Here is a 25,367-nt window from a genome sequence, read left to right as displayed (position 1 = left end):
GTGCGGTATATTTATAACTATTGATGGGGAAAAGTTTCCAGGGTAAGAGTGTACTTCATGTCATCTTGATATATTTAACTGGAGTCAAACTGCAAAGCAGCTTCAAGCTAGAGCCCTGCCTGTGAGACTACTGATCTTAAGATAAAAATGGTTCTGTTATCACCCCAGTGGTTTATACTAGAGTGGAGAGGCTGAGGTAAAGGATTTCTCTAGTTATTTGTGGTTTGTATGTGACAGTGAGTCCCAGATGAAAGCCCCAGATCCAGTTTGTAGCCAGACAAATCTTCTTTCTCCACCTTGGAGACAATTCTACAACTTGAAGTTCAAGTAATGCAGTGATAAATGTCAATGTAAAGACTAGATCCCCATATTACTTGGAAAAACATTCACTATCTTCTGTCTTCTCATCTCTTCAGCTCCTTTCTCCTAGTCCTCTAACATGATGCCAGAGACCTCTACAGTCTTTTCCTCATGGAAAAAACCCATTTAGTTCTCAAGAATGCCTCTTGGCAAAGCCACCGGCAGTCCTGGTCACACTCTAGTTGACTGAGATAAAATTTGGAGATTGTACTGCACTAGGAGCAAGAGAAGGCCATCCTGCCACAGAGGGTGATCATCTGTGAGACTGACTGATAAACAGGCATAATTTCTCTCTCAGTATATGCCATGTTTTAGGACAGTGAGCAATTTCTAGCTACACTGGGGCAGCAGTATTATGAATTGAAGTTGGGCTGAGTCACATCTTTCAAGATAATGACAAGGTAATAACAGCACTAATTTTAAGACAGGAACTCTGGAAATTCCTGGAATTGTAAAGAATATATAGGAACTGGTTTCTACTTGGAGGTTATCAAAAAATCTGAATGACATGGGTCTTGACTTTTCTGCCTGTTGGTGTTCCCTGCTGTGTGATTGGTAGCACAGGGCTGGAGTAGCCACGTGTCCTAAGAAACACTGAATCACTTTGAGGCCGGAAGCAGAGAGGCAAAATAGTAACAAGGAGCATGTACAGGTTGTGAAACGTGCTTTATGGGGGAGGGGGACACTTGTACTGGAACCTGGCCAGCATGCTTGACTACCTTTGGCTGTAACATTGTAATGTGCTTGTCTATTAAAGAGCTATCGAGCTATCATCCAAGCATTCCTGTTGTAGGTCAAAAATAATCAGTTAGAGGTTGAAACCCTAGTCCCACTGCGTTCATTGGCAAAACTCCACTGAGCTCCAGCTGAACTGGGAGTTCATCCCAAGTGTCTTCCCCAACGAGCACATATGTACGAATTGTGTAGATTGATGGGCTTGGAGGAATTTTTCTATAAATGGTAGGATCTGGATACCTTTTGTATCATATGTCATGGTTTCTTTATTTATGTTTAGCTTGGAGGTTAACAATGAGGGCCGGACAAAAAGTCCTGATGAGAGTGGCTCAAGTCCCGTCACCTCATTGCTGTCACTGTCACTAGTGCCTACTGGTGCCTGTGGCAATGTCAAAGTGCCCACCTGGAACACATCAGACCTCACCAATCCATGTCAGCTTGGATATCTCACGACTCCCAGAGGGCAGGACGTCTCTGCCCCTCCCCCTTGCTCTCAGTCCCCAGAGCAGAGGCAGACTTGTGGCCAAGGACATTTTTAGCCATGTTCAGAAATTATCCACTGATGAGCTGCAGTGTAACTGGAAGATTTCTCAATGACATCTGTGCATTAGACTGGATTGGACCTCTAGTGCACTGCACAGATGCCAAAGTGAGGACTGAGTTGTTTTTAGTTTTGTAGAATGATCTATGTCTCTATTGACAGGGACACTTAGAGGGAAAGTACATTCTCCAGGGAAAATCCCACCTGTCCTGGATGCTCTTCCTCCTGGTGAGTATCTTTGGTACTACATCATTAAGAACAGTAGGATATATGACATTCATGGCTTTGTTGCATATGGCCGTAGCTCTATGGAAAAAGGAAGAGTTTGCCAGCTGCATAATGCCTTTCCTGCTATTAACTGTGTGTAGTCAAATAACTGCATGATATTTCCCTTTCACAATCATCCTTTATAAACATGGTGGCTTGTCCTGAACTATACCAGTATGCTACCACAGAAGACTGATTGACCTGAATTATGTCAAGAAAAGTAGAATGATCAAGAGCATTCTTACCTACCACATCTTTCACCCCTTCATCAGCCCACACTAGCATTTCCACAGAAAAACCCATGTCTAAATCTGTACACCAAAGCACAATACCACAGCTATCCACACAAGAACATGAAGATGACATGGGTATCAGTCTACTGAAAAAAGCACTGTTTCTAATTGCTTTGTCAGTTCTTGAGGCCACTGGACCATTAGGGAAATGGTAACATTTGAAAGTAATTTTTCATTTTTTCTGCACATCTTGAGGTGACTTAATTTTTTCTCACCTTGAGTTTATCAGATAATTGTATTTAGCTTCTTGACCTTCCATTTCCTGCTATACACTGCACAGCAGTCTTCATGGATGCAGCACCAGATCACATTTCAGCCAGTCCTTCCTTCCTTCCTTCTCGTCCACCTCCTTTCCCTCCTTTACCAGACTCTAACCACTCTGCTATCTTGTACAGTTTGCATGACTCAGCCTTCACTTTCTCTCTCAGAGAGCACCAACTATGTCTTTTTCCATGGCGAAGCTGAATATTGGCTGGAACTACAGACTTATGGCTCAAAGCATGAAGTTACCACAAGAATCTAGAACTTTTTACTGGAAAAAATGCTTGGTTTTAGTAGTCTATGTAGTACAGAAAGAAAGAAGATTTGATAGATCAGTCAGAAGCTTAAAGAGAAAGACCAGGAAATCTCTACATACAATGGCCACTCTTACTGTCTGTTTTTCCTGTTTGCAAATATTATCCCTATATATAAAGTCCAAGATATTATTCAGATCCTGGAGGTGCAAGCTATTTTCTCTACACAAGTCAATCCAAACAGCTCACTCAACTCTGAGGCATAATGTCACATCCACAGTCTTCCAAGAACCAAGCCTTCATTCTCCACAAAGCCTTCATTCTCATAATGCTGAAATTCCCTGTCCTTTCTTTGCTGTCCTGACTTTGGAACCTTTGGGCTCTATAAAGGAGCAGTTTCTCCTCATTTTGCTGAGAACTTGGAAGCACAATTAACATCCATTCCATTTTCCAGTGATTAACAGAAGAGATGAAAAAGCTATTGCTGAACCGAGGTTGTGTTTTTTAAGATGGTCCATTTTCAACAACACTGTAATAGGGGTCTGAGAGTACCTCTGGGTTGACTGGGGGCATGTACTGAAAGTGCAGGCGAAAAACAAGGAAGGGATGAGAAAGAATGGAGGGAAACATTTTTAAGGAGAGAGGAGAGTCAACCAGAGGGAAAACAGGAAGTGAAGGGAAAATACTGACAGACGTAGACATAAGACCAGGGATCCATCTAGCCAGTATCCTGTCTCAACAATGGCCATAAGCAGATGGTTAGTGATGAGTAAGAACAGGACTAACTTCAGCTACTTCCTCCTAACACTCCCCCAGTCACCAATTATTGTCAGCTCAAGACTTTCCTGCAACAAAAGCCGTTTTTACACTTAAAGTAACTCCCAGTGGATTTCTCCTCAATTTGTCTGATCTCTCTTTGAACCTGTGAAGACTTTTTGAATCCACAAAATCCTTTGGCAAGGAGTCTTACAGACCTGCTACCCACTATATGGAGAGCCATCTCCTTATTTTATTCCAAAGGAGGCTCCTCCTAATTTCATTCAATGGCCCCTATACTTGTTGAACCAGAAAAGACTTTTACAACTGTCTTGACATTTATGCCCCTCATGAGCCTGTAGATACATATTGCTTATTCCCTAAGTCACATCTTTTCCAGGCTGCAGAGTCCAGATCTCCCTCCTTCTCATTCCTTGCGCATTCCTCTCATTCCCAGAAATTCCTTTGATCCTTCCTGTTGCCTTTCTCAGAGTCTGTTTTGGCTGAGGATGGCAAAGGATCAAACCTGTGTGTGCTATATCCCTGTTCTGCTGCATCCTTTGAGATGAAAGGATCAGAAATGTTCACAGTATAAAAAATACGGGTAATTTACAGACCTATATAGAGTCATCCTGATGTTCTCAGTTTTGCTCTTTATTTCTTTCTTGATAATGCTTAACACTTGATTTGCTTTCTGAGCTGCTCCTTGTGGTTGTCGCTTTCACAGAACTGTGTATGGCAACTCTCAGCTCTCCCTCTGTAGTAGTAACGGTCAGCCACCTGCCTATCATTTTACATGTGAAATTCAGATTGTTTTTTTCCTATGTAGATCATAATGCATTTATTTTCAGTGAGTTTCGTCTGTCACTTTATCATGTAGATATTCAGATTCATACAATTCTGCATTTCTTTCCAATGGACCCTCAACCTAACAAGTTCAAATAACTTAGTATCATCAACAAACTCTGTCAGCTCCTTTCCATGTTTTCCAAGTTATTTCTGAACATACTGACAAGGACAGATCCCAGCACCAGCTACTGAAAAACTTTACTGGTGGTTTCCCTGTACTGCAAGAACTGACTGTTCCCTCCTAACCTCTGTTTCCTATTTTTTTAACTGAGTATTTTTTTCTGAGTAAGATCTTACCTCATATCTGCTCAAAGCTTTCTGAAAAGGACTCTTGAAAGGAACAGACGTAAAAGGAAAAAGGATGCTGACCAAAGTTTGTATATTTTTATAAAAGGAGTACTCAGTCCAGTAATAATCCTCCATTCATAATTACTCGTAAGCACACACACAGTTTGATCCTTCGTCTTCCTCAGCCAAAAACACGGCTGTCAATGCCCTGCACAGCTAGCACAGCAGCAGATCTCTGGCTGCATGCCAAGACATCCCACTGGCTCTGCTCTTCCCTTCCAGTATGCAGGGACTCGCTTACAACACCATCCAGTGCTGATGTACTCTCCCCACGTACTGCACATCATGCACTCAATTTTTTGTGTGTTGAACTAAAGTGAGTAAAAACCTAAGCAATTACATCCAATGGTTTGGATGTCCCTGTAAGTTCTTCCTTAAGCATGGGCGCCAGACTGTCCGTGATAAAGCCAAGAGACTAGGCTGCAAAGAGAACTAAAGAAAAAGAAACTAAGGGGGAAAAGTGATTATGAGGGACAACAGATGAAAAAAAGATAGAAAAGTGAAAGTTAAAAATGTGATATTGAGCAGAGTAACCCTGCCTTATGGATGTATTCTCTATATTTTAGATTTGAACAATGACTAATTTGAGAAATTACTTGGAAAACATAATGCATTTTTTGCTAAAACATTTTCTACTAGACTTGGAAAACTTTGATTTACAATGATCTAAAACCCAGTAATACTGAAATCTGAATGCTTAAGCTTTTGCTTAACCTAAGAGCCACAATGAAACCTCTGAAAACATTTACAACAAGCACAGTAGGTTCATTGGTGTCTTCACTACATTACTCTGAGGAAAGACTGTGGCAAACTCTACTAGATGTATAGTATGATACACACGTGGGTAAACAAGACTGACAAATATGTCAAGTCTGATCCATATGTAAGTAAAATATTAAAAATGGTCTTATGCAACATGCTGACTGAGGTCTGGGGTACCATCCTACCTCTGGAGTTTTAGCTGTTTTCAGACAATAGAAGGTGTTCATGAACAAGCATCTACTTCTGACCCATAATGCAGGGCTGCAGTTTAGGATGAAAAGCTTCAGCAAATTGCTTGCTCAGTCTGAGGTAACTCAGAAGCTATTTCATTTCTCCTTCTTTCTTTTGGCTTCAAATTCTCTGCAGTCCACACTTCCACAAAGCACAATCATGTGTGTGTTCCTCCACATTTTTATAAAGACATGTGAAAAGTACAGGTCCTGATTCTTAGTTACACTAATTATTTCCACAATCTCAACATAATAAGGGAATAAGTCACTTTTATATATATACCCACATTAAGTACCTTCATATTACCAGATTGCTGTTAAAGGATTTTCTTATGATAGAGTGGAAGGCACAAAGGCCACCCAGCCAATATCTTCAGCCAATGTGAATTTAGAGCTGAGGATCTGGCCACATGTCAAATCAAACAAAGGCATTTCTGAACTACCTGTTTATTAATGGCATCTGACCTACTTTTTCTAGCTTTATGGACTCAGATTTCCCCTTCCTGAAAATAGAAGGTGGCATGGGGAACAAAAACAGTCGCTGTGGACAAACTAATGGGCATCAATGTTTGCAGACATCCACAATTAAATTTGGGTGGTTCAGTACATTTCTAATTAAGTACAATTAACATTTGTTCTTTACTTGTTAATTTTACATACCTCACTGATGTTCCAAACCTAGTTTCCCTAGATAATCTATCCAAGCACATCCTAATGATTCTGCCTTTCAATCCTTTATTAATACACTGACATAAACAATGCTGAAATGCAATTAGACTGCTATGCACACATGGCCTGTTTCCTCTTTCACTGAAGCCGGTGGGAGCCTGGCTATGAACTTTTAGCATGGTAGGTTCAGACTTTTTCTATCTGTGCAGAGTTTTCAAGGCAAACATCTAGCTTTTGCCTCACTGTGATCCATGACACACTCTTCCATGCTCTGCAGTGCTGCAGAGCTATTTCTGCAGAAAGTAATTTATATGACTCTACCTTTACAATGTAGACTAGCCCTGGAAGAAGGTGATTTTCCTTTCTTATCACTCTGAGTCAAATCAGTAGCAATTTCACTGAAGTCAATGGATTCACACTAGAGCATAACAAACTCTGTGGTTGTCTGAGATGAGGTCTCTGGCAGCAATACCAGCAATACCGATAGCACAAGGAGAGAGAGAGAGAGAGAGAGGCAGTAGAGTTGGGAGAGCTGAAATATTCAGGATAAAATGTCAGTGTTGCATCTGTTGGCAGTTTCCGAAGGTCTGATCAGCCAAACCTTGATCAGACCATGATGGAGATATTTCTTGAACTGCTCATGTGGAAATGTCCAGAAAGTGAAACTGCCCCCAAATGACACAGGCTGAGGAAGCTAGTGGTTATACTGAACAGTATCAATATCCCATGTGCTTTTCTTGGCAATCTCTGCCAGACTACTTCAAGATAAACACAGATCTGCTGAAGAGATTCAAGTCAAGAAACATTAATGTCAAGCAAGTTCCAGGCATGGAGGCACTTTAAACTCACAGGTTTTAGGCAGGAGACCAGCCTTGCTGCCTTCAGAGTCCCACAGCAAATCATGTTGCAGCTGCACCTTCATGCACCTGATCTGATATACTCCAAATTTCAGCAAAAATGCAGTCGGAAGGAACACCTCCAGTGTGGCAGCAACGGGTCTGGTAAGGCTGATCAGTATTCTGGGACAAAACTCTCCTCTGCCATATCCACAACTGTGGGCTGCTCAGCCAATGCAGATCTACTGAAATACCCGGTCAGCCACAGCGAGTCCTGGCTTGGAACATGGTATGTATCTGCTGCTTTTTCTGGAGTAAGCAGTTCCTCAGAGAAAAACGATAGTCTTCTAAGAAAGACTAATCTTTAAGGTTTTTTTTAATTGTACTTTTTTTTTTTCATTTCATCTTCCACTGACTTTTGCCTGCCATCTCTGAATTTCTGGCTCAGTTTTACTTGATTTTTGTATGTTTACTTGCTGGGGTGAGCATCACAAGTTAATCTTTCTATTGATCTGGTCAGCTTCATAGCTAGTATCTAACAAAAGGTTATTTAGCTGCCGTAGAGTTTGAGCAGAACAATTTTAATAGAAAATAAGGACTAGAAAATTTTAATTATTTAATTGTTGGTCTCTCTGTATTCCAAAAAAGACAATTTTGTTGACAGACTCTACAGCATTTTAAAAAACTTGCTATGCCAAGGAAACTATTTGGCTGGCCTCCTGTTATTGGCCTAAGTGTCGTGTAGGGGAGAGTTATGTAAATTGAGTATATTAATCTCGAAGTATTAAAATATGTCTACATTTTATTTAAAAGCAATAGAATCCACTGAGATATTTTTAGATTTCTGAAACAGAAATACTGTCTGGAACAGAAATCAAAAGAGACAGCCAGAGTACTCAAAGGTTTCCATTAAGGAACCCACAGTCTATATTTTTTCAAAAATTGAAACATCTGACTTTGTGAGTCATTCCCTTCTTTCACTGATAGTACTTAAGTGATATAAAGTTAAGCACATACATAAATCTTTGAGTGAACAGAAGCATGTATTGCAAAGTCTTTGCAGCAAGAGCATCTTTTTATTCTGAATGTGTGCAGTGTCCACTGGGACCTTGATACTTGCTCAGGATATAGTGAATGATGGTAACCTATGTGGGTTTATCGACTTAAGGTGACAATGTTTACATCTGTGCACAGAAATAGACACTGCACAGTGCTGGGCACAAATAGAGCAACATTTTAGCCTTGGAAACATAATGCTGGGCAGCTAAATCCAAAGAAAGGTCTCTAATGGAAAATAAAATTCAATTTTGGTCTGCTGCACAAGGTACTTGCACCATTAATCTGTTGCTTAAGCAAACATTCCCTTGTATCTCTACTCAGTCCTTTGTGTGGAGGAAAGTATAGGGAAATAGCTGGGATTAACAAGTTCTCCAGCGAGAATACCTAAACTGGCACAGATGTCAGCATGAGCAAGCCGTGCCAGCTGCCAGGCTAATCCACTTTGCTAGCTTCCAGGAGCAGGAGACAAAAAGTAATTATTCAGGTGTATTGATATTGTTAATTGTTACCCTCTTTTTCAGAGGGAGTAATTCAACTCATCCTATACAAAGCATTACAAACCGTGTTCTCCAGGCTCTACTTCTTCTATGAGCTTTTAAAGGAGAAGGAAAGGGAGAGAGTTAAAAAGAATTGTAACAGAATAATTATGAAGTAAATTTGGAAGCGTGTCTGGAAACAAGCTTGTAACAGAGCCAACAGCTCATGTTTAAATTGTAACATTTCTCTTTTGATCACCTGTTAAAACACACTTCTAATTGCCATTTAATTGAGTCTACTGTGTAGCAGATTATTAAACACCTGCTTGAGTGTATTACTCTTTATTTCTGATGACATAATCTTCTGTGTTGTGGTGCAGATCTGTGCTTGTTAACAGAGGGAAATATGTGACAGTGGAAGAGCACAGCTCCAATTCCCAAAGAAAAAGAAACAATTTGTTTATCAGCACCACACTGTGATTTCAGTCCAAAGTTTGCATAAATGTATAAATACTCAAAAAAAAAACCTGAACGATCCAGATTTTTCTTATATGCCTTTCACAGGGCTTCTCTATTAAAAGACATTGTGATTTCTTTCACCTTATATCTTACCTAGAAGCAAAAATAAATTATTACTTAGAAGTTTTCAACTGGTGCTTTTAGGGTAACATAACAGATAGTGAAAATACTGACCTTACCTGTCCTTGAAATGGAGAATTTCAGGTTATACCTATGATACCAAACAGAGAGATTGCTAGTGCCACCTCTTGGTGAGAAGGGCACAGAAATCCCTGGCCATTTGCATAATCCCAAAGAAAGGCCTAATGGGAAAAATAATGTGGGCTTCTCAGAAGTGCTGACCACTCTTCTGCTGATCCAGAAAGCAGTATGAACATCCTTAATTTGAAGTAACGTGTTTATCCTATTTAATTCATTGGGTTTCTTGTATTCTTGCAATTAAGCATGTACTTAAATGTTCAACTGGACTGGTACTGAAACTCAATTCAATAACAGTGTTAAAGAAGCTAAATTCTACGTTAAGTCATTAACTTTAATTAAAACTAAGGAAATTTTGGTTCCTGAATTTTCATTAGCTGTTTAAATATCTTTGTAGTGTTGCATTCTGAACAAGTCGATATTTGAACTCTCTTCTATCAGCTTATTTTTAATTCTATTGTGAGTGTCAAGTATTAACTGCTAAGGTTGTGTCAGAACTCATGATTTAGGACGTGCTTTTGATAAATGAATCAATGCACAAATTTGTCATCCTAAGAAACAAAGTTCCAAAGCAGACTTAAATGTGAAAGAGGATCAGTTAAGTGCCACATCAACGTCAAGCAAGTTTGTATGATGTCATTTATATTTTACCCTTTTGAAATATCATCTGGAGATGGCTGGGCACATTTGACTTGGCGAACTGAATCTATGAGTCAACAACATATCATAAGTCAGATCTGACCTTCATAATAGAAAAAGTTTTTAGATTATTTCTATTGAATTAAAAAAAAATCAAACACAGGGGAATTTCCTGGTGGATGACAACATTAGAAAGCATGTGTGCATTGCAAGGTGTTCTCTACAAGGCTTCTCCCATAAAAATTAAATCGTAATTACTGCCTCTGGACATTGCATGGATGAACAGAAGTGAACTTTAAACATAAGTAACAGTACAAAGCAATGGATCTGCCCACCATTTTCAAATAATGATGTGGATAAACCTGCATTTTGCCTACATGCTTTGCTTCAAAAATACATTGATTAAAAATATACAAACTCTGCTAATTAAAGAATGGTCATTTCAAGTTTTATTTCTGAAAAAAAGGAAAATATTTAAGTGTAGTAGCAAGTGAAGACATACTAAATACAAGTAGAGAGGCTGTCCTACCTTGTTTTAGAATGGTTTTGCCTACAGGGATACCACATCCATGTGATTTTAGGCTGAGGAATACCATAAACAGTGCATGTCAGCACTTGTTTGCTGCTCAGTAAAAACAGATTGGGATCAGGGAATGATGACACAGCATTTTCATATATCTGGGGTTTCACTGTAATGAGTAAAAAATTGAAAGAAATTAAAAGCAGCTCATTTCCAGTGTTTTGCATATCCCGAAAATGCTACATTCCTGCAGGGTGAGTAGTAAGAAAAATCCCCAGGAGAACAAAGGGAAACAGCAGTACAAAGATTAGTCAGATGAGCAGTTACTAACATATTTAAGTCATCAGGAACAAATATGTGACCATGGAAGACAGCAACCCTTCTAATGAAAACCAGTGCCCATCCGCTAATTCCAAGATTAGAAGATGGGTCTATCACTCCACACATGGGGCTTGGTTTTCAGTGAGAAGATTCATAATTACTTGAACTGTGCAAGATCAAGCATTCACTGAAAATCCAGCATTTGTATGTTTAGGAGAAGAGTGGGAACATACTGTAAACTTACCATTTACTGTAAGGGTGACAGTAAGATTCTTAGACAAGTTCCACTGCCGTATGCTCAATATTACGGTGTAGTTTCCAGCATCTTCTTCAGCAACATCCTTGATGATTAATGAATATTCTTTAATCATGTACCGGGCACATTTTTCTGCAGCAGGTAGCCCATCTTTTAACCTGTTTAGAAGAATTCCAGAAAGCAAAATTTTGAAAAACAGTGCTGTTTAAACAGTCTATGTTATTCCATTTCATAACATTTCTCAGTCTTTGGTTAAGAATCAGGTTTATGGTTTGAGATTTTGTTTACCAGAAGATTATTCTTCACTTAAAAATAAGACTGCTAATATTTATAGAACACTTTGAAGAATACCATTCAATATGTTAAAATTGATAGGGATCTGACAGGACTCTGTAGTATTTGAGAGTTAATCAAAACTGCAACTCTGTCTTTGAAGATTCCATTTTTCTGTGCTTGTGTCTCCATTTAATCTACAAGACAACCATTCTGGGTAAAAGTCATTTGTGCAAATAAAGTTTGCATCATCTAGTACTGATTATTTCTTTATGACTTCAAAAATACATCCCAGGACAAAGTATTACAGTAGCCTAAGCACAGCTGTGATTTTAGGAAGAGGAAGAGTAAGTAGATTAGATAAGCATTTAAGAATCAGATATCCTGCTATCAAGTGGATGTTTTTAAAGATAACAGAAAATCAACATAGAAAGTACTAGGTGTTGCTCACACACAGATTCCTGAATAAGCAGGGTTTTTTTTTCTTTTTGAAGTCTAAAATACTACATGAAGCATATTTCAGTAGGCTGCTGGGTGAAGACTGGAATGATATTAGTAAAGAGTGCAATCAAGTTCTTCAATATAATAATGGACTTAAATTGATTCCATGTTTTAGTAAATATTTACAGGAAAGTCTTACAGTCCTTACAAGAACACTAAAAATTTGGTCTAAGGACTGTGGAAAGTGTTACATTGTACCTTCATTTCAAGAATCACAGAATGGTTGGGGTTGGAAGGCATCTCTGGAGATCATCTAGTCTAACCCTCTGCTCAAAGTAGGATCACCTAGAGTAGGTTGCTCAGGGCTGTGTTGAGCTGGCCTGTGAATATCTCCAAGGATGGAGATCCACAGCCTCTCTAGGCAAGTCGTTCCGGTGTTTGACCATCCTCACAGTAAAAAACATAATATCAAAGCATAATAAAACAAAATCCCCTTATGTTTAAATGGAATTTTCTATATTTCAGAAGTTTTGGATCTCTACATATAGTCAAGAAGTCCAGACATTATAGAGAGAGAAAATACTGTGTTAATGATGAACATCAGCTCCACTTTCTCTATATAATTTTCCATGTGGAGCTGTAAATGCAAAGGAGAGAGTAAAACAAAACAAAGTGTTTGGAGTAAAAATAAATTCTGGCTGAAAGTAATGTGAACTCTGACTGTTCATGTATGTATGGTTTGTTTTCTTAATCAGTCTTGTCACACACCCTTTGTTAAAATGCAATGAATTGAGCAAGAGCTATTGCTATTTACAATGATTTAAACAACAAAAAACCCCTTGAGATCATAAATAGATAACATTGTTTTATATAAAGGTGCTTGGGTTAATACAAAAAACTGTTTAAAACATTTCTTAATGTAGCATATTTGAGCCAAAGTGAAAGCTCCAGTCACTAAAACCTGTAGACCGCCATATAATAAAGGCAGCTTTCATTGCTTTTCTAAAAGTACACGGCTATGCGATCCATCTCTGTTGCCTTAAGGAAAGCCTTCTTTTCTCTTAGGGTCTAAAAAACAAGTTCAGGTCTCATATTCAAGTCTGAGTGAACTTGAGTGCATCACTTCAGATCAGTAGAGAGATTTAACTGTGCAATATCCGCTGACTGCAATAGGAGACAGGTATCTGAGATTTAAACAACCTGGGCTTCCTCCTTCATTTGCAAAATGGAAATAATATTTTTATAAATTGTTAAAACTCAGGAAGACCCTGAAAAGTCCAGTAAAACTGCACAATGTTAATGCCAGTTATCATTTGAGGGGTCTTATTGAGTATTTTACCAAGGTATTATTTTTCTTCTAAGAAGAAGTCCTGTGTGGAAGTACATGTGGAAGTAACTGTTATCCTACCATAAAACCTCTGGAGAGGGAAATGCCTTCACTTTCACTGACAAACGATAGGATTTTCTTCCAGCTACAGCCTCCAGTGCAGTTTTTCTTCGATGTTTCAACTTAATGAACATTTTATCTTAAAGATATAAAAGAAAAAGAATATACCTGTATTACTGATTTTCATCCTGCAAAAGAATTGCTATACAAAGAACAGGAAGGTAAGTAAAAATTTAATAACAATTAAATATTTTTATTAATGTTGGTGGTCACACAGCAGCATGAATAAAACCAGAATTCCTGTAGAGCTATGAAATGTAAAACTTCACCACAAGTAGACAAGATACAGCTCCCAGGCCATGGACCTACCTGCAGAAGATATACTATAGCCAAATATAAAGTTTGTTTCAGTCAAAAAAAAGGGCACTGGTTTCAATGCAAGTGCATCTACTTGAGATAAGCTAGTCCATAGTAAGTGGGAAGTTGAACTAGATCAACAGATGACCACTTCACCCTTAAAAGCCATGAATCAATGAACATCTCAAAAGAAAATATTCTGCTACAGAGGATTTGAATGATCTTCAGAACCAGTGAAAGAAAAGACAGAAACTTTCTAGATCATTGGTGAATAGCTGTTTCATTAAACAAAAAAAAGTCTTCATTGCTTCATTGGAACAATCTCAACTTGGTGGAATTTGTTCTTTTCCAGTTGTACTGCCCCATATTTCAAATCTGCTGTCAAGTTATCTGATTTCATTCGAGGCAATGCAATACAGTATTTGTACAATACATAGAAAAAAAAATTCCCCCAAAAGCATGCACACAAAGTAAAAACATTCAAAAGATGAAAATTTGTTTGAATGTCCTTTGATAGAACCTAGACCACAACTGCATATGGATTTTTGATATCCATTGAAGAAGTGCAATATTTAGTTGCATTTTCAGCATACATTGAAAATAACATGTACAAGAAAACTCTGCAGCTTAATTCCACAAGTCAGTTACATCTAAAGATACAACCCTGATCTTGAAAATCCTTATTCATGTAAGGGTTCACTCTTACTAATATGGATATCTCATAGATTGATGTGCTAATGTGAGTAAGGGTTACAGGCTAGCTTCAACAATTCCAGGTTCTGTGATTTTAAAATTAATTTAAAAATCAGATTCTGATGACTTCAGGCTTATTTATTTGAGAATATAAGAAATGAATATCATGATTCATCCTGCGCTTCAAGTGACTTTAGTCTAAGCTTAGAGCAGAGAGAATGAACTGAAAGCCTCCCAGCAAATGCTACCAGCTGATGCCTAGTCCACACTTTCAGATGAGAGAAAGAAGGTAGACTTCACAAAACACCTGGAAAAAAAAATCAAGATTCTGATCATGAGTCATCTGTCACAGGGGAAACCTACAAACTGCTTTTTATCATTAATACCAATGAAGCGCCAAGGATCCTGAATCATCTAAATTGCAGCAGAATACCACAAAAGACGTAACTTCTTATAGAGTCACAATACACATATGCTTGAAATATTACTAGGAATATCCAGATTTTATGGATTTCTACATCCAGAAGACAAAGCAGACCAACCAGACCACAGAGAAGTAGTTTAAGTCTCCCATTGTAAAATCACATTAGTAAATTGTGGTATCTTATGCTTGTACTCCAAGTAATGTACATGTATCTATTTCTTTATGTTTCATATGGAACAATAATGAATGAACAATGGGAATGTTCATTCATCTGTTCCTTCAAAATACTTGTTCATTCAAAATAGGGAACAATGGATAAACATGGCAAAAGAGAAACTGCGATTCTTCTATTTAAATTAACCTTGTATATTTTTATTTAGAAAATGTGCTTTAACTTACTGGTTCTGCCAGAGCTGAGTACAGGGTCATCACAGTACTTAGCAGACAAAAGTGATCCAACTGTTCTTTAACAAGTCTACTACCAACAGGAAAAAGGAATCACGGAACAAAAGGCACATATTCTCTGTAGTCTCCCACCTTTTCCTACCCAAGTCTAGCATGCTGGAAATTCGTTTCCACTTTCTATCAAGATATAAAGATATTGTATGACTGAATTTTGCACATGAGCATTCAGTATTCTACAAATACAAACTCTTTCTTACCATAAACGAGGACTGTTGTGTTAACAGATTTGATTGATGGGCCACTCTTCACATGGCAGGTATACTGGCCTTTATCAATATCACGCACTCTGTCGATAACAAGAATACTGTAGAAAATATTGGCTTCTGTATTCTTCTGGTCAATACGCTGGGTTATAGAACCTCTCTTCTTTGCCTATAAAAACAAAAACAAACGAGAAAGAGTTCAGTCAAATCAATTACCATGATCATTAAGATTTTTCCTTTTACTCTACTGACTTCAACCCTTAAAAAAAAAACAGATTACACTGTACAGTTCGGATATGCAAAAGATACCTAACATTTCCAAAAGATCAATGATAAAAATTAGAAGCAACATTACATACAGCAATTCACTCTTATTTTAATTCAAATTGCAATAATATTCAAACTAGTTCTTCCCAGATGAAGATCATCCTTCTGTATGACCTATCCCACCATTAGCCCCATTTCTCCAACTTCAGCATTCCTCAGAAAACCCCAGAGCCACTGGGTGTACAGAAACACATAGCTTGGTGTTTGGATTCGGTGTCCGTAGGCAGCAGACGTGTAGAAGATGAGGGCATTAACACAAGAAGGGGACAATTCTGGAAAGGCTATAGACGGAAAAGTGACTAGATTTGGCAAGAGAATAACAGGGTGGAACTGAAGATAATGGGAGTCTGAGGAGTTATTTCCTGCAGCTCCCCCTCAGCCTTTGGCCTCAAAGTTTATTTAACCCAGGACATTGTCATTGTTGTGTTATAAACACCGAGCACCCTTCAGTTGCCATCCAAATAAAAACAAAGCAGAATTTCACAAGTGTGGGCTTCTTAAGGCAATAATGACCAAATATATTATATTCAGAGCGTTTCTTGTTGCTAAGTTGTTTATTTCTGAGGTGAAAAAAATGCCAGGGAAAATGGCTACAGTATGCAAGAAGTGATTGCATTAATCCTTTCTATATAATGTAATCATAATTTCAGCTTGTGATTAGGCACAATGAGTGACATAATAAATGATCTTGACTTGAATCACCAGCATAAATCAAACTGACGTGAAAGGAATGGGAGTTGTAAACCCTAAACTAATGTCAAATTTCTTATCAGCTTTACACGGGCTCCCTGGCAGTTATTCTGTAAGTGACAAATATTTATGAGGATGCTCCCAATGTGAGGGGAGGAGAAGCGCATTCAAGATCATTCCTGTAGTTGTCAAAACAAGAGAATTGTTCATGTGACACTTAACAAATGAGATTTTGGCTAGCTAAATCAAAATATCTTTTCTAAACATGCTTGAGTTGGGTGCCTGACTGTCTGCCAGTCTTTTAAATGAATGTGTTGAAGAAGACAGCTTCACTGAAAACTTTTTTGTCACGAGAGAGAGCTCCTGCCTGGGCTTGGGTGATAAATTTCCTATTGTTTCACTGGGTCGCAAAGAAACTCCCAAGGATGAATCAAGTCTAATGATCACTTGTGATTATGCCATATAGCCGAGTATATTGTGTAAACGTGTTTACTTGTTCAATTGAGCACACAAAAAAAAAAAAAAAAAAAAAAAGGAAAAAAGGAAAAAAGAAAGAAAAGAAGACATAAAGAGACATGTCAGCAAGGGTCACAACAATGGAATGCAAACCATGGCAAGCATTTTGAGGAAAAATTCCTCCTGGGATGCTCCATACAGCACAATGGACAGGAAACCCCCCATGAGTTCTTCATTTCAACCGCAGCACTCACCCCTCCGGGATAACTCCACGTCATCTGCACTCTTGTGTTCCAGGCTGCAGTGACGGTGCAGTTAATCGCCAGGCTGTCTCCTTTGAGCAACTTGACTAGACGTGGGGTGCTTAACTGGATGTCAAAAATTGTGTTGGCTGTATGTCATGAAAAGAAAGAAAAATGAATAACTTCACCCCAGCAGAGTGCTTTCTGATAGTCAGTGACTGGAGAATGTTACTCACTTTCTCGGTGTGTTAGATACTTCGTGCTATACTTGTGTCCACCAAGAGTTGTCTCACAGCTCAGGAGCCCTATGAATTTGTATGTTGCCTTAGGTATCCTGAAACCTTTCATGTTGTCCCAGATTATTGTCTTGCCATCAGGAATTAGGGTTTCTTGTGGAATCTGAAAGTTGCAAACATATATCATAAAAATAACTTACCTTCATGCCACTCTTTAATCAAAAGAGTCTAATAAAAAGGAATAAAAAAAATCAAAAAAAGTCAATCAAAGTAGAAAGGATGGCATTTAATTATGCAGATTTTTCAAGTCACGTTTTTATCACAAAATAGAAGAAAAATTTGGGTGAAGAATGTGAATGCTTTATTTGTTTCCAATATTTCATTATTTATAACAGGATGTAATTTATGATACAATAGATTGACAATATCATTAGTCTCAGTGCTTACACTGCTATTCTGTAGGCTCACAGTTGGCAGCTGAAGCGCCTGTCTCAGAGAACCTTTGCAATTATGTATCCTGGTGTTACCACTGAGACACAAATGCACATTTTTCAATGGAGGTGACAAATGGACTTAATTCACTGTCATTTTGTGCCTTTAACAATTCCTGTCCAGATTCAATTTGATGCTTCTCATGTTTATATTGTCTAAAGAACTAGACTTTTTTTTTTTTTTTTTTTTTTTTTTTAAAAAAGGAAAGAACATGAACACTTGTTCTAAAGCTGACAGGTCACAGTGCACACATATCTTAAAGTCATTACATTTGATCTAAAGTACAAATTTTTAATCCACAAAGCTTCCTTCGGCATTTTTATTGGAACTACATATCAACCTGAATGAAGAAAGTTACACTGACGAGAGATTTTGAAAAGATGTCTTGAAACATTTTTTATACATTACACTTCCAGAGGAAAAGTATTCAGCACATTTCAAAATTTCAGCATTTCTTGATCCCTCTGAAGTTGAGGACCCAATAATGTAAAGCTGTCAGATGTTTCTAAAACTTACCACCTGAAATCCAGCATAGATTAAAATATTGCCATGTGAGATCAAGCATTCCACTTTGTCAGCAGTACAACTGATATTTTATATTAACATCCTTTGGGTTTCAAGCCCATTTTAATATGATACTAGAAAACTTGAAAAGGCAAAACACGATTCTTGTTTTCATGTCAATCCTCTTTTGCCGTTACATAGCCTTATTGACATAACAAATGCCACTGTTCGGATAGCATGGAGATCAGCAAAAGGCCATGAATACAAAGCCTGGCTGTGACTGGTGTTGCAAAAAAAATGTATAATGAAAGTAGCATATTTTTTAAGACTTTGAGTGAATTAGTGCCCTAAGCAAAAAGCATTTGTATGCACTTCCACGTTTGGGTCAGCTAAAACCCGTGAACCTCATCGCCTCTTTCTTTCTGTGCTCCCATCCTTACTACATTCCCTTCATCTCTTTCTTCCCTTTTCTTTGAGCAGAGAGCTTGTATGATGGCCAGCCGTCTCCTTCCTACTGGCAAGCACAAAAGTGCTGGGACAGAATTCCTTATCTTTACAACAGCTGATAAGAAGCTATAATAAGCATGCAAAACACAGGGGAGGTGTGCGTTACACACACAAGTAATACCCCATTACATTATAGCTGACTGGCTACCATTCAACAGTATCTTGAGCTTTAAGAACTCTGTTGCCATTCCTATTTCCAAATAAAGCAAATATCTGAGCTTTGTTTAGTCAGCTCATAGTTATAATTTCAAGACTTTCAGTTGGATATATCCTCTGCTGCTTTGGTAGAAACCAAACTGTTTCAGCAGAGATGGAAAACCTCTATGAGTTTTCATATACACCACAAAGAGAAAGTCATCTGACATTTCCAGGGAAGGCACTCACTTCACATTCATTGGTTCACTGACCAATTACTGAATTTGTATTAGTCTAGCCTCAGAAGTGGGAGAGTAACCAGATCAACCAAGAACTGTCTGGATCTTAGAAGTAAAGTGCTTACACAGATGATCTTGTTTTGCCACGCTGAAATACAGTTCATTGACTGTGCATCTAAAAGGTCCATCTGCCCTGGAGGCAAATGCTTATGCGCACAGTTTACCCACCTGACATTGCTGAAAACAGAGGTGTGTATGGTGATGCGCACAAAAGCAGCAATGGACACATTTTGGTTACTGATAAGGAAAACTTTATAAAACTGATGTCTGTGACTATCAAAACACACCCTGAGACATAGCTGGTCTCTGATTATATCTGTGGAAGAAAGATCAAGACACTGCAACAAGCCCCCTTCAGAAAGTAGAAATATCAGGATTTTCTCTCAGAAGAGCACATGTTAAACAGCTCACTCTCACTCCTATGGCCCTTCACAACTCTGCACTCCCTCCTTATTTGCTTTTGCTTCTTACCCAGTCCTCCTCCATGCTGCTCTCCTCTGCCAGCCCCACTGATTCAGGTGGCCTGTCTCTCACTCTTAGAAAAGCAGTTTCTTTGCTCTGCCCTAAACAGAGAGGCCCTGGCTTCAGGCCACCCCAGATCATGGAGTTGTTATTGTGATGATTGCTGCATGGATGGTACAGAACAGAGGATCCTAGAATCACATAAGAATTTAGGTTGGAAGGGACCTCTAGAGGTCCTTTAGCCCAATGATCTGCTCAAATGGAACCAGTGTAGTTCAAGTCATTCAGAGCCCTGTGCAGAATCTTGGCTGTTTGGGCATCACAGAGAGAAATAGAAAAACTATAAAAGAACACTGTGCTGAAACAGCTTGATTTCCACCAAAGTAGCAGAGGATAAATGCAGCTGAAACAATAGATTACTTGTGAATACGAGCACATACTCAGATGTGTTCAAAGCAACTTGTTGTGATATAGAATTTACTATTTACACACTTATCTGCATAAAGTACATTACTATGGCACCCAGTTCAGTCTTGGCCTTTTACTTTCTTTGCTTTTTGTAAGAGGCATTAACATAGTACTATGACAAGGTTTTGGGTATTTACATATGGTCAAGAGCACGTCGTCAAGATATGGTTCCCCACATCTCCAAAGGCAGATTGTACTGCAAAGAGTCGGATGAAAGTATAGTAAAAATGTACATTAGTGTTTTGTATGCTTATCTTTTCTTTCATGTCTCTCCTTCCATCAGTCTGGGAAGGATGGTGTGGCATTATTAAGAATTCAGACTTTTGGGGTGTGTAACTCTCTCAGTATCCCTGAGGTTTTTTGGGTTTTTTTTAGTCCCTTGATTTTATATCAAAACTTATTTGCCTCTGTTCCTGAGAAGGTCATGTTGATTTTTGGCAGAGAATCTGAAAGAGTAAATAAAGGGATCAAACCCTCAGACAAGAAGGTGATGCTTTCTCAGATGGGCAAGACAGAAGCAAATGAAGAAGCAAGGGAAGTGCATACTTTGACTATAATAACGTTTATCTACTCTTAGGGATCTTGAATGAGACTGCCAAAACAATATTGATGAGGATGATTATTTTAAGGAATCTGGATATCTGTCCATTAAGCACTAGACCAAAATTGTCAATTAATTTTGCAGAGTAATTGAAAGAATCACCAGCTGCTGAAGAAATAAGTTATATTTGGACTTGAAGGTTGGATTTTAAATATAAGTTGCATATTTTTGGTTGCCTGCTTTATTAGCTTCTCAATCTTTAAAGGCTCCGCCTATGTCGTATATGGATTGACATTCTGTGCAGTGCAATTTGTACAGACATTCAGTCACAACAACATAGCAGCACAAAAGGAATGACTGAAGATGTAGTTTTAGTAATAAAACCATTTGTAGTGTTTAACATGGATAATAAACCTTCCTGATACTGGTACACTAAAACTAGAAGTAGCACTACATAGGAATAAAATGCTGTAGGCAGCGTTCACGTGACTTTACCAATGAGTTCTTTCAGAAGGGAGAAATTACAGAGATTATTCCATATTTTGACTTCCTGGCAATACCAAATGCAGAATCTAATGACTCTGATGCTGGGGGTGGTTTTCCAGCTCCAGAGGATAGCATTATGGGGACACTGACTTCTTCCTTTATTGCTAGATGGAAAACACAGGATGGTTTTTTTGCCAGCTCTCCAGAAGCAGTACGCTTGCAGCTGTGAAATGCATTTAACACATCTCTCAATTACTCTTTGAGCAAAAAATTGCTGGAATCTTCATACATGGATGTCGCAGCTTGATAAATAGAGATATGATGTAATACACTGTAGTTTACATACTTCAGGAAATTCTGGGATGGATGAGGGAACACATTTATTTTTCCTGGAATGCAAAACATATAAGCAACCAATTCTTTCTATTAAGACTTGGCTCCACCTCCTCTTTCTCCTTCCCAAAATATTACATCTGGTTTTGATCGCATAAAGACACATGCATCTTACACCACAACCCCAAACTAAAGGCAAGCTCATGTAAAACAAGAGAGTAGAGATGCCTCAATCTCCTCCAAATAAGGAGAATAAGTTGATTTTTATAATGTTTATTAAGAGCAAAGTCTGACAAGAATTTTCTCGGTTAGGAATTTAATATGCTGAGATTTCAGAGGCATTTCAGAGACTTCAAACACTACAATACCCAAATAAAATCCCACTTTACAATATACACCATACCAAGAGCCAAGCTTCATATACTTTTGATTCTACAGTCCCAGAATCTTGTGCATCATCCACCTCCAGGTCCATATCTCACTGTGTGTGCGTGTGTGTGTGTGCGCGCGCGCGCACGTGTGTGTGTACATATCTATAAACATTCTAGATTAGAATATTTTCTTTCCTCTGCATTTAAGTTTCATTCGTGTGATTTAACAGTTGGAAATCAAGAGGTAAAATCAGGATCAATATTAGAATACTAGCAAGGCAGCACCACACAAAATTTGTAAATCTGCAAGTTAAAACACATGAACAAATCCATGGTTGGTGTAAAGCTCTGTAATCAAAGACTTCTGTTGAAGTCTTGCCACCTTACGGTGGTATTGCTTATCTGTTGCATCTTATTCTATAAAAAGACAAATTTCTCTTTCTAGTAACAATGCTGAACACTGAAGTCATTACGTGCAGAATTCACTTTATTTAGAAACAAAACATCACTGGCACTTCTACTTAATTTTTAAGCCAAATAAAAGGAATTTAAAAAAGAAGTACAATTTTACACCTCTATACCCGAGACTTTCCTACATACATATAGGGCAGCCAGGTTTCTTGAGAGTTATATATACATTGGCAAGGGATGTCAAGGACAACAGGAAGGGCTTCTTCAAATACATCAGCAGCAAGAGGAGGACTAGGGAAAATGTGGGCCCACTACTGAATGGGGCAGGGGCTTTGGGGACAAAGGATACAGAGAAGGCAGAATTACTGAATGCCTTCTTTGCTTCAGTCTTCACTGCTAAGGGCAGCCCCCAGGAATCCCAGAGCCTGGACATGAGGGAGAAATTCTGGAGAAAGGAAGACTTTCCTTTGGTTGAGAAGGAAAGGATTAGAGACCTTCTGGGCAGGCTAGACATCCACAAATGCATGGGTCCCAACAGGATGCACCCACACGTACTGAGGGAGCTGGCGGATGTTGTTGCCAGGCTGCTCTCCATCATCTTTGAAAAGTCCTGGAGAACAGGAGAGGTTCCTGAGGACTGGAAGAAAGACAATGTCATTCCAGTCTTCAAAAAGGGCAAGAAGGAGGACCCAGGCAACTATAGGCCCGTCAGCCTCACCTCCATCCCTGGAGAGGTGATGGAACAGCTCATTCTGGATGTCATCTCCAGGCATATGGAGGAAAAGAAGGTGGTCAGGAGTAGCCAGCACGGATTCACCAAGGGGAAATCCTGCTTAACCAATCTGATAGCCTTCTCTGATGGAATGACTGGCTGGGTAGATGAGGGGAGAGCACTGGACGTTGTGTACCTTGACTTCAACAAGGCTTTTGACACTGTCTCCTATAACATCTTCCTAGAGAAGCTCAGGAAGTGTGGATTAGATGAGTGGACAGTAGGGTGACTTGAGAACTGGCTGAAAGGCAGAGCTCAGAGGGTCATCATCAGTGGCATGGAGCCCAGCTGGAGGCCTGTTTCTAGTGGTGTCCCCCAAGGCTCAGTACTGGATCCCATCCTGTTCAACTTTTTCATCAATGACCTGGATGAGGGGACAGAGTGCCTCCTCAGCAGGTTTGCTGATGGTACCAAGCTGGGAGGAGTGTCTGATCCACCTGAGGGCTGTGCTGCCATTCAGAGAGACCTGGACAGGCTGGAGAGCTGGGCGGAGAGGAACCTCCTGAGGTTCAACAAGGGCGAGTGCAGAGTCCTGCACCTAGGGAGAAATAACCCTAGGCACCAGTATAAGCTGGGGGCTGACCTTGTGGAAAGCAGCTCTGCAGAGAAGGACCTGGGAGCGCTGGTGGATGACACATTGACCATGAGCCAGCAATGTGCCCTTGTGGCCAGGAAGGCCAATGGTCTCCTGGGGTGCATTGGGAAGAGTGTTGCCAGGAGGCCAAGGGAGGTGATCCTGCCCCTCTACTCAGCCCTGGGGAGGCCTCATCTCGAGCACTGTGTCCAGTTCTGGGCTCCCCACTGCAAGAGAGACATGGAGCTACTGGAGAGAGTCCAGCATAGGGCTACAAAGATGTTTCAGAGGGCTGGAGCATCTGCCCTACAAGGAACGGCTACAAGAGCTGGGCCTGTTCAGCCTGGGGAAGAGAAGTCTGAGGGGGGATCTTATCAATGTGTACAAGTACGTGAAGGGAGGGTGTCAGGGGGACGGGGACAAACTCTTTTCAGTTGTCCCGTGTGACAGGACAAGAGGCAATGGGCAGAAATTGAAGCACAGGAAGTTCTGCCTGACCGTGAGGGGGAATTTCTTCACTGTGAGAGTGACGGAGCACTGGCACAGGTTGCCCAGAGAGGTTGTGGAGTCTCCTTCTCTGGAGATCTTCAAGGCCCGCCTGGATGCAACCCTGCCTACCATGCTGTAGGTGACCGTGCTGAGCAGGGAGGTTGGACTAGATGATCTCCAGAGGTCCCTTCCAACCTTATTGATTCTATGATTCTAAGCAAGGAAAGAAGTGGTTTCCCACATGAAAAACATCTAGGATTTCTAAAACTGACCTACAGCATCAAACTGTGCACAGTTTTCTCTACAAGGAGAAGCCACTCCAGTCTGATAAATGTACTCGTTCAGAAAAGGAAGTAGCAAAGTTGCTGGAGCAATTGAGGTAGGATAAAAGTTTGAAAAAATGCCCTGTACCATCCTAGAAGATCTTCAGACCCTGCACTTTCTTACCTCTAAAGAACAAGAAAAGAGGGAAAGGAAGGAAGGGCAGGGAAAAAGGTGGGAGAATATCTCTTTTCCTGAAAAAAAAGTCCCTTCCTGAGCTTAAGAAAGCTTTCTCATCAAACTTTATTAAAATAGTATCAAATATTCAAGGTGCCGACCTAATGAAGTTATTTTCTCAGATATGAGACCAAGCCCCCACAGTTGCCGTACTTCTAATCACACTGACGCCTAGTATTTGAATTAAAAAAATGCTCAATCGTTGAAATATTTCAAATTCATTAATATAGAGTTGCAAACAAACAAATAATAATAATTAAAAAAACATGCCACATTCCTATTTAAAAATAGCCCTTTCAGAGTATACTTTGATTAAGGTACCTTTTTCAAAGTAACAGCAATGTTTGGTGCTGTGACTCTGCATGGAATGATCATTTCTCTTCCCACGGTCATGTGTATTATTTTTGGTATGTCACTGTGCATCTCTACAAATGGATTGCCTGTATCTGCAGATGAAAGACAAAAAGAAAAGGTTAATATCTGAAATGTTAAGACAGTGTATTGAAAATGTAACCATGGACCATGTAACCAAGGCTTGAAGGAACTGATTCACTCTGTCCATAATGATAGCTGGAGAAAGTCCTCAGATTACACTTTTATTTACTTTTATCTAAACAAGTTATGGAGCATTTAAAAATATATTTGTCACTCATTTATTATCAATAGCAGTGCTTTTGTTATC

The 25,367-nt window shown here is 39.2% G+C and overlaps 1 protein-coding gene across 2 annotated transcripts in view; it reads right to left on the bottom strand.

Moving 5' to 3' along the window:
* FLT1 (fms related receptor tyrosine kinase 1) overlaps positions 1–25,367 on the bottom strand; it is a 116,633-nt gene that overhangs the window by 64,369 nt on the left and 26,897 nt on the right. For both annotated transcript variants that reach the window (XM_062567171.1, XM_062567170.1), the window contains exons 4-10: positions 25,007–25,131; positions 17,344–17,506; positions 17,120–17,256; positions 15,387–15,561; positions 13,272–13,389; positions 11,138–11,307; positions 10,582–10,741 (exon numbers count right to left, since the gene is read on the bottom strand). In XM_062567171.1, the coding sequence (XP_062423155.1) occupies positions 10,582–10,741; positions 11,138–11,307; positions 13,272–13,389; positions 15,387–15,561; positions 17,120–17,256; positions 17,344–17,506; positions 25,007–25,131 (1,048 nt within the window). The remainder of the gene's footprint in view (positions 1–10,581; positions 10,742–11,137; positions 11,308–13,271; positions 13,390–15,386; positions 15,562–17,119; positions 17,257–17,343; positions 17,507–25,006; positions 25,132–25,367) is intronic.

Source organism: Rhea pennata, chromosome 1 (assembly GCF_028389875.1).
Source record: "Rhea pennata isolate bPtePen1 chromosome 1, bPtePen1.pri, whole genome shotgun sequence".
Classification (NCBI taxonomy): Eukaryota; Metazoa; Chordata; class Aves; order Rheiformes; family Rheidae; genus Rhea; species Rhea pennata.
This window is presented reverse-complemented; position numbering and strand designations above follow the sequence as displayed.